The 18,042-nt window shown below is 48.6% G+C and overlaps 1 protein-coding gene across 1 annotated transcript in view; it reads right to left on the bottom strand.

Annotated features, from left to right (window-relative positions):
* LOC123756045 (retinal guanylyl cyclase 2) overlaps positions 1 to 18,042 on the bottom strand; it is a 100,358-nt gene that overhangs the window by 15,862 nt on the left and 66,454 nt on the right. The window contains exons 10-13 of the mRNA XM_069339990.1: positions 17,708 to 17,712; positions 17,513 to 17,619; positions 15,274 to 15,366; positions 14,740 to 14,917 (exon numbers count right to left, since the gene is read on the bottom strand). Of these exons, the coding sequence (XP_069196091.1) occupies positions 14,740 to 14,917; positions 15,274 to 15,366; positions 17,513 to 17,619; positions 17,708 to 17,712 (383 nt within the window). The remainder of the gene's footprint in view (positions 1 to 14,739; positions 14,918 to 15,273; positions 15,367 to 17,512; positions 17,620 to 17,707; positions 17,713 to 18,042) is intronic.

Below are 18,042 nucleotides of genomic sequence, written 5' to 3'. Positions count from 1 at the left end.
TATCATTAAATTATTAAAATATTAGTATGTTCATCCACAAGACAAAACAAACCTGAAGAACAAGTACTGTAAATATAATGAATGTAAAAATTGCACCACATGAGTCTACAATAAGTAAACTACTTAAAGTCTACTCTAGGTGGCACTTCCAGATGTAATGAGCTATTACACTTTGGGCCTAAACATGAAAGTTACTGTGTGGTGGAGGAAGCAGCTGTGTGTGTGTGTGTTCAAGAAATAAAGGAAGTACAATACAGTTTAACCTTGTTTTGCATGTTTCAATTACTGTACATTAATCTGGATCTATACAAATTTGCATTTCAAACCAAAATTTGAGCTGTAAGGTTAGTGCATGACATCTGAAAAACCAAAAGGTTTTGGATCAAAATGCCAAGACATTGTAATCTGATATCATGACTCCTCACCTTATGTTCTGAGCTAAACCACTTGGTTACTCCCAAAAGCAAGATCCTATCGACCACTGGTGAGGATCTAGTCAGGGCAAGGGTGGCATTCTGCACCAGCGCAGTCTCAGTGAAAATCTTGAAAACTGTGTGCCAGGTCATACTGGTGCCAGGAAGACACTGGAAAATATTTACTTTGTCCCAGAATGCAGCTAAAGTGCATTTACATAAAATTCAAAGTCTTTCCAAATGCAGCTGGACATGACACAAATTGTCAAGCAGCACTTCAGCTATCCGATAGTTAATCATTATCAGGTTGCAACACCAACATCACAACAAAGCTTTTGTCCATAAATCAATAATTTTAAACAGTCTGGAGCCTGGAACCAAGGAATACCACCTACCAGGGCAGCCAGGGAGGCTAAGCGCAGACCAGTGCAGAAAGGGGTGCGTCGTCCCCAGCGGTGCTCCCCTTTTTAACAGGGGAGTCCTACCACATCGTCCATTTTCCCACACTGGTGCAAAGACCTCATTCTCCCTATTGCCCCAGCCTGGACACCCAGCCATCCACTCAGGGCAGCCCCTCACGGGCGACCCCTCCAGCGGGTGGTCCGATGATTCACAAGGACCCTACGTGGTGCCCTTCTGCATGTACAAAACCCAAAGAGGGGGCAGGAGAGGGGCGAAGGCAACCCTTACCAGTCCGTGGGAGGTGTACGTGAGCCCCTCACCACGACGAGGCAACACCACGGAGGGGCCCCCTGTGAGGAAGCCAGGTTCTGACTCTGGTCCCTAGTAGGCACAACACAACTTCTGGAACTAATGTGTATGTAGCATTAGTATGTTGCATCTCAGCAAGATAGCTTTAGAGAGCCACCGGGGCTCCTCAAATAAAAGGCATTTCATTACGTTCAAGACTGGGTTTTTGTGCAGTGGCTTATGCCGCATTGGTGAATGCTTCTCTTGTGTGTGTGTAAACAAGATCTTTGTTTTTGTCTGGAGTTACACAACTGATGGACAATGGTTAGTGTCTCTTTTCCTGGTCAGTTTATGCCTTCATCAATGGTAATTCTCCTCTTTAACTTCCCCACTCTATTTGCAGTTCCTTGTCACAATTCCTGGAAATAGGCATTTGGACTGTGTATGTATTATTAATATTAAATATACATCTGGTTCCTTCAATTCCAGTTTGGTCCTTTACTAGCAGTGGCTTTCCCTTGAGACTACCATTACATTGCCAACTACTTACCTCTGCTGTGTGGGGCACAACTGTGCTATGAATGGGGACTGATCACATTCATCACTGGTCACTGCACAACTGGTCGCTTCTTCACCGTGTGTTGGGATGCACTTCATCTGTGTACCCTCAAGGCTGTAATACATCTTGGCAGAGTTTTGTTGCTGTACATGTGTTTGCCATTTTTGTTCCGGCTGGAACAAAAATGGCTACATTTGTATTGGCTACATCATTTACTATGCCTCCACATTTTGTTCATGATGGTCGAACATTTTAGGGACTGGCTTGACAGTGTTTGATGTAGTTGGGAAATTTACCATTAAATTATTTGATGTGTTGGGTATATGTCACTTTTACTCTCAGGAATGTGTTCTTTGCTCTCTCTGGGTGGCAACCTTGATCACGCCACATTCCTGGTGTGAAGATTACATGGATAAAGCCAAGCATTGGGCTTATAAGATGGGTCATCAGTTGTGCGAAAGGTCTTTGCTCTCAGTAGGCATCCTCATTCTCTTTCTCCTTCCTCATGCTACAAATTCCAAAAGATTTCGGAATCTTTGTCGCACACAGGTGCTCACTGCAGCAGGATTGGTAGCTAGGAGTTGAGAGACACAAGATGAAGAAGCTGCTCCTCAAAATAGAGGAGCCTGCTAGGAGGGACCACAAGGTAAGAATAAAGAAACCAACACCAATATTTCAGTCTGAGATATCTAGGCTTGTTAGTGGCAACATAAACTATTTGCCAAGACAAAGGCTCAAAAAACCAGCATTGAATGTAATGAAACGCCATTTTCTGGGTGAATCCCGGAGGCTCCTTGGAGCTAATTATTAGGCTGATATGCTAATGTCAGACTTTGGCATCAGTCATGTGTACGGAGTTCTTATGGGCCTATCGGGGACCACGAGCCAGAACCTGGCCCCCTCAGAGAGGCAAGGGGAGCAATGGCCTATAGAAACCCCCGTGTGGTTGGAAGAATTCTATGTCTGCCATCGACCGGGTTAGGCACCCAGAAAGGTAGGCGTCGCAAAACAAACCCCTATTCTGGTGAAAATTGCAACCAAAAGCCGAACGAGTGGATAGAACTCCCCAAACAAAAACGAGCAAACTAATATGGCGTCATTCGTCATCGCGCCGCTGTCTGTGCAGCCCCCCCTCCCCGGGGGTCGGGGGAAGGGGGAGCCCCAGACCTACCGCGCCGGCGATCCACACCCCAGTTCTGAGGCTGGATGTCAAAAACATGCGAAAAAACCGCCGGAGGGAGGGAGGGATGCCGGGGAGCCTCCGGGACTCACCCAGAAAATGGTGTTTCATTACATTCAATGCTGGTTTTCTGGGGGGAGCCCCTATGGCTCCCTGGAGCTAACTACCCACAGAGGAAAAGAATAGGGACCGACCCGGGAGGTGGTCGCCGCATACTACTCAACCCGAAATCGAGACAACAGGATGCATCCGCCAACCCAAAGCGACACAGGCCCGACTGGGCCCAGGAACGTGTACAAGGTAACGAACAGCCAAGGATCCTTTTCGACCTCCAAAGTCCCCATGCCTGAACGTCCTCCCAGGACACAGTACCAAAGATGGCAGCAAGAGCCGCGAACTTGTGGACGTCATGGGCACGGAGATAGACCACAGGCTGAAGAGTTTGAAGAACCCTGCGGACGACCTGGGAGACCCACGCCCATTAACAGGGAAGAAGGGAACCGGAGCAACCCAAATTGCGTCCATGGACCTAGAAGCCATGGCGTGCCAACCACGGCGGAGAGCCGCAACGGGACAAGAACAAATGCACCTCTGGCCCAACCAACCAACCATTAACAACCCAGGGACCCCTCCGGAAAGAAGCAGTCTCATCCTTCGCCAGAAAAGATGGAAAAGGCAGCAGACGACCAAACCGATCACCTCAACCGAAGGAGCAGAAAAACCCTGGGCAGGAGGAGAGCATAAAGCTCACCTACCCAACCCCCAGAGGCCAATGCCAACCGGGAAAGAGCCATCGAAAAACAAACCGGAACCAAAGGGGCCATAAGAAAATGAGACGAAAGAAAAAGCAATCTGTCCAATGACTAGGATGGCTCAAGTGGCGCAAGAACAGGCTGGAGGTGAAACAAGCTCGACACAGCTTACGAACGACGCAGATGAAAGTCCGAAAGCAAGCCGAAGCGGCTCCGCCAGCGCCGCATAAAACGAGGAGACAGTATGCAGCAAGTCGACGGCCCCAAAGCCCCAGCAGAAAAACCAAGCTGACGCCAATAAACTCAGTCACCGAAGAAAGGACAGAAGGAAAAGGAAGGACCGCCAAAACACGCCATACTGCCGCCAAGAAGCACACAGGTGGGACACCAACAACGAAACCACCCGACCACCAACGGACGCGAGATCCCTGAGGCAGAACGGAATCAGCGATGTCAAGGGTCATCCGAGCCTAGGAAGAGGTGGAGCTGCAGGAAGATCTTGGGTGCGACCACCAAGGAAGCAGAGCTGGAAGTCCAAGCCGGCAAGAAGGAGATGGAACGTCTGCCGAACAGAAAACTCCAACACGAGCAAGCTCGCCAGGGGATCGGAAACCACGGGTTCGACGTGAGACACCGAAAAAGGGACATCACAAGACCTTGAAAAAAACAACAGGCAGGGCAAGCCAGGAAAACAGGAAACAAACCTGGCAACAGGAAGGCCAAAAGGCACAAACAAAACACACAACAGTGTGAAGGAGGAAATGATAAAAAGACTAGCAGAAACGCCCCAGCACCAGCGGCCAGGGACAAGAGTGAAGCAGGAAAACGAGAGGAATGCATGAGGAAGGGAAATTGCAGAGGCCAACCCCCACACCCAGCATCCAGTGCAGAAAAGAGCCCATAAGGCTCCGGGACTTGAACAGAAAGCAAATGAGAGGCGAGGGGCGAGACGAAGAGCCCAAGCTTATCCCCAGCCAGCACAACTAGGCGAGGACAACGAGGTCAGGACAGAGAATCCAAGGAACATGGAAAAAACCAGGCCCGGCACAGCAAGACCGGTAAAAAAAGGAGGGCGCCAGAAAATCAAGGGAACAAAAATCTAAACAAGGAAGGCGCCAGAAGGAGCACAGAAGGGCCGAACAAAACGCCACAACCATACCCCCACACGCAGCCGCAGTATCAAAACTGCAGCAAAATGTCACTACACTCCCAGAGGAAGCGACAGGGAAGATAAGGAGAAACTGTAACACGGGTGGCACACAACAAGGGGACACAGGTGGAAACCGAGTAACCAACCGAGCCACAGGGACGTTAGAAGAAACATGTGCAGTGTAATAGGCAACTGATGGAACACATTAGGCAGCCCACACCTGGGCTGACCCCTTACACAGCCCCAAGTGTAGAGACGAGAGAGCCCAGGAGGCACAGAATCCGCACGTCAGGCGAACGACAGGTGAGAGGCAGAACCAAAGAGCCAGAGCCCAACCCCACAAGCACAATTAGGCGAGCACAGAACACCCTCGACACAGGAAAACGTACCACCGAACAGGCACCTCCACCGTTGCACCGTGGAACAAGGTAGAGGCGGGACCCCGAACTCAAGCATGGTTAGACAAGTATAGGAGGGGCAGGATGAGTACAGGCAGGAGCCACCTCATATGGGCCAAGAGGCCTCCTGCAGTCACCTGTGATCCGAGGAAGAAATCGGGTGGCGAGAACAAGAGCTGCCACGTATGGGCCAATAGCCCTGCAGCAGGCACCTCGGTTTTTATGTTCAACGTTCTCAAGTACGTATGTACACCCATTCCTACTCCCAAAAACAAAACAGTGTCAGGATGAAGGAGACGCCAAACCGCACCAACTCACCTGCAGAACATAGGCGCTAAAGGGCCATGACGTAAGCCTATGAGAACGTAGCTACCGGACACGACCTGGGCACTCATGCCGGAGAAGAGGAGGGGAGCGGCGAAAGAGGCTCCTCCCACCCAAAAACGCAGGGAAAAACCTCGTGACCTCCCCACAGCGGCACTCCAGAACACTCCCAAGAGCACCGGGACACGGACTGGAGAATGATAAGAGCGAGAGGCGAAGCCCCCGAGAGAAAATGGACGCAGAACACCAGCACGTGTGCACACCGCCCGGAACCAAAACAAACTCCCACGGCGCATGCGCAGGACACGAAAAAAAGTAGCCCAACAGGTTCGGCTATACAGGTCCATCCTACTCCAACCAACAATAGAGCAGAAAAGTAGCTCAACGGGTCGTAACCCGAGCGATCTGTTGAAGAAACAGACCAACTCATGGAAACAGAAGTCAACATAGCTGGCCCATGTAAGAAAAACAATGAACAGAAACGGAACCCAAGTGGGCCACCAGTTGCCCAACATGGCGACAAGTAGCCCAACCGGCTACAAGTAGCCCAACATGGTGACAAGTAGCCAACCGGCTACAATTAGCCCAACCGGGCACAAGCAGCCCAACTGGCTACAAGTAGCCCAATCGGCTACAAGTAGTCCAATCCGGCATCCCGGACCAGAACGGAAGGAAAACGAGCAGTGCTGAGACACAGCGCGGAGAGAAAAGATATGAACAAATAAACGAGAAGGCCAAAAACCCAGAAGTTGCCCGGAATAAGATCCACAAGCCCTAGAAAGGACCCGAGGGAAGCCCCACCGAACGACGACAGATGTACCAGTAAAACGGGAAGAAGCAAAACCGTCCCGAACCTTCGAGAACATATAGAAGCAAACACAAAGGACGAAGGCACAGAAAAACCCAGACGCACCCAAGACCAAAAGACATGCAGAACCCCAAGAAGAGGGGGACATGACAGAGAAGTCCCGTCCCGGGAAAAAGGGGCGAAAAACGTATAAAAGCACCCACCGACAGGACGGAAGCAACGGGCATAATGGACAAGGAACCGAACCCGAGGAGGGGCCGACGCCTAAATACTCGTGTGGAGAGGGGGGAAGGAAAAACCCCACTCCACAAAACCGCCATCCCCGCCCAGAGGGAAAGAAAAACCCCGGCGGGAACCAACGGGCCTGAGGCCCCCTCACCCCAGCCCCGGGGAACCCACCCAGCAGGCCCCGGGGCCAAGCTGTCCCCCCCAAAGCCCCAGTCTCAAGAAAACCGGGGCAGCTGTGAAAAGCACTAAGGAAGGGAGCCCACCAGCATACTCTTAAAACGCGGCTGGAGGAAACAGGCTCGAATGCCCCCGTCGCTACCCGGGAAGGGGAAGTCCCTGAGACCAACCGAGTCTCAAAACCATGGAAGCCCCTCCCTGACCCCGAACCCACAGACAGCAACAACCCGGATGTAGGGAGGAAGGGGGGGGGGGGAACCCGACAAGACCACCAACGAAAACGGGGCAGCCTCGGGGCTTCCGGGGAGCAAACAACTAGCGTGTTGCCACTGAAACCCAATATGCAACGCCTGTGCAGCCTGCACCCACATAGTCAGCATAAGACTGGGTAACCGAGTCATTAACAAGCAACAAAACTTGCAGGACCCCGGGCCGAAGATGTCACCGACCCCACAGGCTGCAGACGGAGGCAAAACCGTGAGAGTCACCCTAAGACAAGGGGACAGAGCAACCCTCGACCTCGCATAAAGCGAGGAGGGGGGAGACAGCGGGGCCATATCTATCGGGCCCACGTACACTCCCCCAAGGGGGTTTCCCAGGGTCCTGAGAATTTACTATAAGAGGACTCGCGCTCAGGTAATCCCAGGCAGGGTACTGCTAACCGGCGCCCATGGCTACCAAACAACATTTTAAGAGCTGAACCCCCGGGACGTTTACACTCACAGAGACCTAGCAGGGGGAACCACCGGAGGAAGGAAGAGAACTTGACACAAAGGGTGAAAGAACCAAAGGCAGAGCCCCCACCAGGTAGACAAACAAAAAGAAAAAGAAAACCCCGCAAAAGTACAGCGTACCCAGGCGGAACAGAGCCGGCCGCTATGATTGGTGAAAACTATCCCTTCCCCCTCCCGGGGAGGGGGGGGGGCTGCGCAGACAGTGGCGCGACAACGAATGACGTCATACTAGTTTGCTCGTTTGTGTTTGGGGAGTTCTATCCACTCGTTCGGCTTTTGGTTGCAATTTTCACCAGAATAGGGGTTTGTTTTGGGACGCCTACCTTTCTGGGTGCCTTACCCGGTCGATAGCAGACATAGAATGCTTCCAACCACACGGGGGTTTCTATAGGCCATTGCTCCCCTTGCCTCTCCGAGGGGGCCAGGTTCTGGCTCGTTGTCCCCGGTAGGCCCATAAGAACTCCGTACACATGACTGATGCCAAAGTCTGACATTAGCATATCAGCCTGGTAAGCTCCGGGGAGCCATAGGGGCTCCCCCCCAGAAAAGTGGTCACCCAAACTTGGCAGGTGTTCAACACACCCAATCAAAATCTGACTGTAACCAAACAGAGAATGCAAGAGAAAAAATTACCATCGAGGTCTAAGGATCCAGGTACATTGAACCAGACAACAGTTCTGCCATCATCATAATGCAGACTGTTGTCTGCACAACTCTAGATCACAAACCCAGGACAGGTCACCAGGTCCTCCGACTATGAGGAAAGACTTGGGGGCCTGATCGCTGAGGCTAGAGTACAGGATCACCAAGAAAAGTTTGTCATTGGAGACTGAAAAAAGCTAAAGCATTGGTGTAGGTAATGAAGTTTTCCACCAAAAGTGTATGTCTGTTACATATAAAATATGGATTGCCTACCAGCTTGATGCCTCCAGGCTCCTAGTGGAGCCAGGTAGAACCTAGATTGCACCGTCTTTAAGCATATTGTGGTCCATAGATTAAGGCATGTGTTTGGGATTACTCAGACTGCTGCTTTGATTCTCATCCTGCTCTAAAGATCTCAAGAGATGTGCTCAATTTGCTTAATCTCGACATGAGAGTAAGCAATGATGCAAAACTGACAGAGTGAAAAACTGGCCGACCACTACCTACATTTAAAAACACTTACATACATGGAATAGGTGCTAGAGGACCCTGAAAGAAATGGTATTGGCTAAAAGAATGAACTCACATTTGTGCATACAATTGGCACTGATCACCTTAGATAACTTTGGAAAGGAAACAATGTTTCAGGATGAAATGACATCAACTATAGCTTGGTCCATGCCTCAACTTCCACAGCAAAGATCATGTGAGTACAGAGATTATGTAAGAAGATGCCTAAGAACTCTCAGTGCTTAACTATCACTAGCTATAGAGGAGTGAGAGCTGGCCCATTGCTGCTCCTCCCCCCTCCCCCCTAGCCTTTTATACCTCATGTGCTTATTACATCCCTTGTGTTCAAATTCTGTAATTTATTTTTCAAGGCGTGGATGAAGTGACTTAACAACTTCTTTCAATGCTTTCTATTTGTTGGCCACATGTAAAGGATACGAGAATTCCCTTACATCTCTATGACTTGGTTTAAATAGATTATCCTTGATCTATTCCCTTCAGCATCATTTATATAGTAATCATATCTCTTTGGTTTCTTCTCTCCATTAAGGTTGTAAGACTGAGTTCCTTAACCTGTCTTCAGTTCTGGTACTTCGTTTTGTACAACAAAGACGTAAGTTCCTTGCTCTTGATGTATACTTTAGTAATGAACTCACACATGCTATGAGTATGAACTCAAAACCCATGACAAGTGGTGGTGGTGTCAGCCACACACATGGTGGTGGTGTCAGCCACACACACATGGTGGTGGTGTCAGCCATACACACATGGTGGTGGTGTCAGCCACACACACATGGTGGTGGTGTCAGCCACACACATGGTGGTGGTGTCAGCCACACACACATGGTGGTGGTGTCAGCCACACACAAGAGGTGGTGGTGTCAGCCACACACACATGGTGGTGGTGTCAGCCACACACACATGGTGGTGGTGTCAGCCACACACACATGGTGGTGGTGTCAGCCATACACAAGTGGTGGTGGTGTCAGCCACACACAAGAGGTGGTGGTGTCAGCCATACACAAGTGGTGGTGGTGTCAGCCACACACAAGAGGTGGTGGTGTCAGCCATACACAAGTGGTGGTGGTGTCAGCCATACACAAGTGGTGGTGGTGTCAGCTACACACACATGGTGGTGGTGTCAGCCATACACAAGTGGTGGTGGTGTCAGCCATACACAAGTGGTGGTGGTGTCAGCCACACACACATGGTGGTGGTGTCAGCCACACACACATGGTGGTGGTGTCAGCCACACACACATGGTGGTGGTGTCAGCCATACACAAGTGGTGGTGGTGTCAGCCACACACAAGAGGTGGTGGTGTCAGCCATACACAAGTGGTGGTGGTGTCAGCCACACACAAGAGGTGGTGGTGTCAGCCATACACACATGGTGGTAGTGTCAGCCATACACAAGTGGTGGTGGTGTCAGCCACACACAAGAGGTGGTGGTGTCAGCCATACACAAGTGGTGGTGGTGTCAGACACACACATGGTGGTGGTGTCAGCCATACACAAGTGGTGGTGGTGTCAGCCACACACACATGGTGGTGGTGTCAGCCATACACAAGTGGTGGTGGTGTCAGCCATACACAAGTGGTGGTGGTGTCAGCTACACACACATGGTGGTGGTGTCAGCCACACACAAGAGGTGGTGTCAGCCACACACAAGAGGTGGTGTCAGCCACACACAAGAGGTGGTGTCAGCCACACACAAGAGGTGGTGTCAGCCACACACAAGAGGTGGTGTCAGCCACACACATGGTGGTGGTGACAACCATACACAACTAGATTTGTTAATACTATTATGTTTACCAGCTTTGCATGCTAATGACATTATCGTGTTTACGTAAGCTTCTGTTGGTCATTCTGGGCTTGAGCGCCTGACATACAGTGACAACCACAGCACCTAATATAACCAGACATGGACAACCACAGCACCTAATATAACCAGACATGGATGACTGAAAATTTGCTGTGATAGTGGTGCCAGAATGTACTCTTGCCTGACTGTTGGCAATCCTTTTTACAGACACTGAAATTCTTACCTTAGGGGTACAGAATGTGATAACACACACATGTGGATTAAAATAATTTATGTAACGGTGACAAGAAACTGAATGACATTATTTTTGTACAGCTAGTGAAATACAGTGCCACGAGTGGCATTGATGGCTAGTATGGGAATTGAATAAAATTATTCTTAAAGAACAGAAAATAAAATAAAATGTGGTGGATGCAGAAGGGGAGAAGTTATTCTATGGTGGTGGTGGTGGCAGATTGGGAGATGTTATCTGTGGTAGTGGTGGTGGTAGTGGTGGTGGTGGTGGCAGATTGGGAGATGTTATCTGTGGTAGTGGTGGTGGTGGTGGTGGTGGTGGCAGATTGGGAGATGTTATCTGTGGTGGTGGTGGTGGCAGACTGGGAGATGTTATCTGTGGTGGTGGTGGTGTGGTGGCAGATTGGGAGATGTTATCTGTGGTGGTGGTGGTGGTGGCAGACTGGGAGATGTTATCTGTGGTGGTGGTGGTGGTGGTGGACTGGGAGATGTTATTCTGTCGTATACCACCACTCTCATCCATACACAAGTTAGGGTGGTGTCAACCACACAGAAGCAGGGGTTGTGTCAACCATACACAGGCAGGGGGTGGTGTCAACCATACACAAGAAAGGGGTGGTGTCAACCTTACACAAGAAAGGGGTGGTGTCAACCATACACAAACAAGGGGTGGTGTCAACCATACACAAACAAGGGGTGGTGTCAACCATACACAAACAAGGGGTGGTGTCAACCATACACAAGCAGGGGGTGGTGTCAACCATACACAAACAAGGGGTGGTGTCAACCGTACACAAGCAGGGGGTGGTGTCAACTATACACAAGCAGGGGGTGGTGTCAACCATACACAAGCAGGGGTGGTGTCAACCATACACAAGCAGGGGGTGGTGTCAACCATACACAAACAAGGGGTGGTGTCAACCATACACAAGCAGGGGGTGGTGTCAACCATACACAAACAAGGGGTGGTGTCAACCATACACAAGCAGGGGGTGGTGGTCAACCATACACAAGCAAGGGGTGGTGTCAACCATACACAAGCAGGGGGTGGTGTCAACCATACACAAGAAAGGGGTGGTGTCAACCATACACAAGCAGGGGGTGGTGTCAACCATACACAAACAAGGGGTGGGTGTCACCATACACAAGCAGGGGGTGGTGTCAACCATACACAAGCAAGGGGTGGTGTCAACCGTACACAAGCAAGGGGGTGGTGTCAACCATATTCAAGCAGGGGCGGTGTCAACCATACTCAAGCAAGGGGTGGTGTCAACCATACACAAGCAGGGGGTGGTGTCAACCATATACAAGCAGGGGCGGTGTCAACCATACACAAACAAGGGGTGGTGTCAACCATACACAAGCAGGGGGTGGTGTCAACCATACACAAGCAGGGGGTGGTGTCAACCATACACAAATAAGGGGTGGTGTCAACCATACACAAGCAAGGGGTGGTGTCAACCATACACAAGCAGGGGGTGGTGTCAACCATACACAAGCAGGGGGTGGTGTCAACTATACACGAGCATGGGGTGGTGTCAACCATACACAAGCAGGGGGTGGTGTCAACCATACACAAGCAGGGGGTGGTGTCAACTATACACAAGCAGGGGGTGGTGTCAACCATACACAAGCAGTGGGTGGTGTCAACTATACACAAGCAGGGGGTGGTGTCAACCATACACATGTCGGAAAATCCGACACCATTTAATAATCATACAGATAATAGCTGTATTGTATAAACAAGTTACCCATAGAAAACGTAACTTGTAGTGGAATTACCGTCTATAGAAAACGGGATATCATCACCACATACTATTATAATTCACCAGCTATTTTGCTGGGAATTATTCTTAAATACATTAGTCTTTGGACTTTACCATCATAAAACATCTTATATAAATTAACTTAATTATCAATATTAAAGTAGAGTAAATGTGACCCTTCTATCACTTTCTGACATGTGGACAATGTAAGCCAGGCGTCAGTGGGGAAGGAGGGCAGCCATTGTTGTGTCACCTCCGAGACGTGTGGAGCAAATTTGGCTCCTATCATATCTGGACAATGTCGGCCAGGCGTCAGTAGAATGGAGTGTTAGACATTGCCATTGTTGAGACTAGACCAGAGGCTCACACGGGAGCAAATTCGGCTCCTGTTAAATTTACTTGGACGTAGTGTTATGGAAACTAAAAGTGTACCATTATCAACACGCTGTCTACAAATTCAAGTTAAGTGTTCTTTCCGAAACCCATTATCTATCATTAGTGGCCATTAATGTCATTATATAGGGTGAGCCGGTTAGAACGCAAAATCGCCTCATACTAAAGGTAATTAAGCCAGGTCTTTATTGTTCCATGTACAATGTTTCTCTGAAATACCTGTCATATACTAGGTATCTGGCTTCACAGCTAGCGCACTTTTGACAGGTCAAGACGAGGATGCAAGATTTTGTGCACCAGTTACTGGGTGATGGAAGCTACCTCAAAGAGGATAATTTGGTGTCTACACCCTAGTTATACCTGGTGGACTAGCCTGCTGTACTATAAGATAAGGAACCTCTTCAATGTATGTAGTTAATTCTGTAGTTTGATTGGCTGCATATATATAAACTAATAAACCCCCCCTAATGTGTAGAGGATCGATTTGTGAGATTATGAGATTATTGCAGAAATACAGTCCACTTAACATTATACAAATTGCTATCGAAGTATATAAATTAACGTAAATATAAATTCATATAAATTAAATAAATATAAATCTCACAGGTCGGTTCCCACAACACAAGCAGGGGCGGTGTCAACTATACACAAGCAGGGGGTGGTGTCAACCATACACAAGCAGTGGGTGGTGTCAACCATACACAAGCAGGGGATGGTGTCAACCATACACAAGCAAATGGGTGGTGTCAACCATACACAAACAAGGGGTGGTGTCAACCATACACAAGCAGTGGGTGGTGTCAACCATACACAAGCAGGGGTGGTGTCAACCATACACAAGCAGGGGTGGTGTCAACCATACACAAGCAGGGGGTGGTGTCAACCATACACAAGTGGGTGGTGTCAACCATACACAAGCAAATGGGTGGTGTCAACCATACACAAACAAGGGGTGGTGTCAATGATACACAAGCAGGGGGTGGTGTCAACCATACACAAGCAGGGGTGGTGTCAACCATACACAAGCAGGGGGTGGTGTCAACCATACACAAGCAGGGGTTGGTGTCAACCATACACAAGCAGGGGGTGGTGTCAACTATACACAAGCAGGGGGTGGTGTCAACCATACACAAGCAGGGGTGGTGTCAACCATACACAAGCAGGGGGTGGTGTCAACCATACACAAGCAGGGGTTGGTGTCAACCATACACAAGCAGGGGGTGGTGTCAACCATACACAAGCAAATGGGTGGTGTCAACCATACACAAACAAGGGGTGGTGTCAACTATACACAAGCAGGGGTGGTGCCAACCATACACAAGCAGGGGTGGTGTCAACCATACACAAGCAGGGGGTGGTGTCAACCATACACAAGCAGGGGTTGGTGTCAACCATACACAAGCAGGGGGTGGTGTCAACCATACACAAGTGGGTGGTGTCAACCTTACCTGTGAGAGTACCTGTTATGCAGCAGGGAGGAAAATGGAGAGTAACACATTGTTATCAAATGAGCAACTGCAGCACAGATACTGGAGAGAACTTATTGCCGCGAAACTTTACATACACAAGCATAATTACCTTTTAATATATTTATATTATCTTTACAGTTTTAACTTTTAATATATTTATATTATATTGAACAACTTTCTACTGAGTAAAATTGATTACCAATTTACATTAACAATGTGTTGATTACTTTGCCTTTCTTCACTCTAGATCTACTTCAAATTCTTAGTCCTGCCTTTCCCTTTGGCTCTGAGCTCTACCAGATAGGATCAATCATTCAGCCAACTAGAGCCCTTAAACTACCTAGATGCCTATTCTGATAGGCACCCTCTCACCCAGGACACCTATATAGGTATATAGGAGATAATATAACTCTCACCCAGCTAATTGGAGATCTCTAACCTACCAAGATATATATGCCCATTGTTTACGAGAGGGAGGAATGGCTCACCCTATCTCTGGCGGCACTGGCAGCTCCTTTTTAAAACCTTCCTTGCCAAGAAGCCAGTAAGTATTCATCTCTCCCTTGCCCTTTAGCGTAGTGAGACCACGGTACTCAAGATGGTAGCCGCCCACATCCCGCAGTACCGACGACGTCTTATCACTCACGTGAATCCGCCACGCTGATCCTAAAGGAGACAACATCAAATCTTTGTCTGACTGTAAGACCAAAGAAGAAAAAGAGAAACCCTGGCCATTTTTAAACGAACTTGAAAATTAAGCATAACTCACATTTTCATTTTTCAACAGATAGAAAAGTATGACTGGTTGTAGGTTGATCCAGATTGATTATAATTAAAATCAGTGCAACAATGGTATTTACAACAATGTAAATATCTTCTAAACAATGAGAGAACTGCAATAAGTGTGAGAAGGGTATTCCTTAACAATGGATTAGAAGTAAATATCCTTTATATAGTAATTCCTTTATGCAAGGCCACTAACCATTAGGATAACAATGGGAAGACAAAAGTACATTATTTACCTGTTGACTCCATCCTGGAAGCAGTGTTGACAGTGTCACCAAAAAGACAGTATCTGGGCATTGTCATCCCTACCACGCCTGCACAGCAAGGACCTGTCCATCACATGTCTCATTAACTCTCATCAGACTGGAATGTAATTATGTGAATTCTGATACTATATTGACCCTTAAAGTGAACACAGTTTTCCTGTAGCATGTATATACACCCATTCATGTTTTCACTGCAATCATGTGGCAACTGGCACTCATTCAACATCCAATCACATGACAACTGGCACTCATTTAATGTTCAATGAAGTGTCCAAGGTCTTATCAACCAATCAGGTGGAAACTGCTCGTGTTGACATGAGCTTGGCTCAGGTCATGGTGGCCCATTTTCGTTTGTTAGGTGTCCAGATTCTGGCCTACCTCAACGACTGGCTGGTGTGGACTACAAGCTGGCCTGCATGTCTGTTAACCAGGAATCTGCTTCTTTCCTAGCTTGCTGGGTTCAGGTTCCTAGTGAACTGGCAGAAGTCTCCATTGGTTACACAAGGGGGGGGGGGTGCCCAGGCTTGGACTTGGGCCTTGTTTGGGACTCTTAGTCAGCGTCACTTTCTCTGCCTCTGGCGGTCTTGACCCAGCTGGAATACTGTTGCACATAATACACGTAATACAGACAATAGTCTGCTGGTGTGAAGTCGGCCTCGGGTGACTTGGCAGTTCCTTGAACAGCTTTACAGAGCTTCAACTTTGCTATCCTTGTCTATCCCTTGGGCAAGGTTTTGCTTCAAAGGCTGTTCTGGTATGTCCGGGGCAGCCCTTTTTGCCACTGCCGCTATTGCTGGATGCATCCTCCATTAGCCCTGCAGTTGGCTGCTGTGTTGCCAGCTGCCTCTTTGAGCTTTTATGAAGTTTGGTTCCCTGATGCCTTCTTGGACCCTCACTTGACGTCTTCTTGGACACGGCGGTTCTTGACTGAAACTTTGTTACCAGCGAACATTGGGCTGGTCAGGGGCCTTCGTCTCCTTTCATTCATCGGGTACACAATTCAGTGCAGGAGTTTACGGCCAACACTGAGGAAGGTTCAAGATTTCTCCGGGCTCCGTGGTCTGGCTCCATTTAGACTCTTTCTCCCGCAGTTCCTCATTTTAACCGGGGGCATTTGCTTCGGTCCTCTGTCTCTTTGCAGCTGGTCTCTTCAGGTGGCCCTTCTTCTTGGTTCTTGGGGCTGGATCTCCATTCCTTTTATGTTCTGAAGTGTCCAACGTCCATGCAGACAGTCTGTCCTAGTTCCTTCCTACCTCCAATGAGTGGACCATTGATGCCGCTTCTTTCCTGTGGTTTTGTAAAACTTTCAGGCACCTGGACATGTACATCTTAGTGTTGGCGCGGTCTTGGCATCTTTCCCTTTACACAGCATTGTTCCAGCGATTGTGAGGTTAGGGCCTCACAATCGAAGGTCAACCTAGCCATGGGTCAGTTGACCTACGGAGGAGTCCTTGTGTCATTTGGGGTTCCTTGATTTGGTCAGGGGTGCTTCATTTGTTGTCAGGTGGCAGCCTCCACTGTGCCCTTTATGCCGCCAGTTCTGCCACAGTGACTGCCTTGTGAGTTGATCCGGTCTCCTGGGTCCCCTGTTCCAAGGCTTTCCCTCTTGAGTCATCCACAAAGTTTCTTCGTTTGCCAGCCTGCAGTCTTTCCTTGCTCCTGTGGGTTTTGGAGTTTGCCGTTTTCTTGGCTGTCCTTGCGATCCTATCCTAGGCTGTTTTTCAGGCATGAGGTTTTCCATCATCTTAGGTCTGGGTGGCCTTATTTCTTTGAGGTGCCCGGGGCCTTGCCACCGGCCTTGCGTGGTTTTGGCTCGCCTTTTTTGGCCGGGTGTCACTTTATCATTGTGTTGGTGGTTCGCCCTCCTCCCTGGTGCTTGCCCCTGGTGCCCTCCCTGGTGCTGGTGCTTGATTCTTCTCTGGGAAGTTAGCACCAGTTTCAGGTTTGATGTCAGTTCCTTTCTGACTTCCAGTCTAATGTTTGTTTTCCCTGATTGCTGCAGTTTCTGGCTTTCTTTACTGCATTTATTTTTGTCTTCTTCCTGGCCACTTGTGCATAGGCAAGTTCCATATCCATCTTTCTTGCACTGTATAACTTCCTCCATCTGTACTGGCAAAAGCTGGTTTTCATGTTGAATTTCCTTACCTTGCCTATTATAGTCATTCATGTTTAGATTTGCTTTAACTTCTTCAAAAGCTATTTTCAGGACCATATTCCTCCTCCATGGCTTTGCTCTTAGCTTCCCAGTGATTTTTATCATTGCATAATTCTCTTACTAGCCACTCAGGATCTGATACTTCGCTACTTTTTTTTTTACTGTAAGGAAAAGAAAGTAGTGATTCAATTGTATAAATCTCTGGTGCTAATCCCATTTGGATTACTGTATCCAAGCATGGATACATACCTGCTCTGAAGAAAGTGCAACACAAGTCAACAAAAATTATTCCAGAGCTCAACTTATATATCGCGAACGATTGAGGGCCACAGGGTTAACAACAATGCAAATCAGGCATGACAGGGCAGATCTCATTGAAACTTTATAAAATACTGAACAATTTGCAGGATGATCCGGAATAATTCTTCAAAAGGCCAGATGCAACACAAACAAGGAGCAACGGTTTCAAACTCAACAAGCCATAATGAAGGACGGAGAACAGGCGATGTTTTTCCACCCACAGGGTTATAAATCCATGGACCCACTTACCCGCCGAAGCCGTAAATGCCAAAACTCTGTTAACT

The sequence above is a fragment of the Procambarus clarkii genome, chromosome 43 (genome assembly GCF_040958095.1).
Source record: "Procambarus clarkii isolate CNS0578487 chromosome 43, FALCON_Pclarkii_2.0, whole genome shotgun sequence".
Lineage (NCBI taxonomy): Eukaryota > Metazoa > Arthropoda > Malacostraca > Decapoda > Cambaridae > Procambarus > Procambarus clarkii.
Note: the sequence above shows the minus strand (reverse complement) of the source record. Positions and strands in the feature narration are given on the sequence as shown.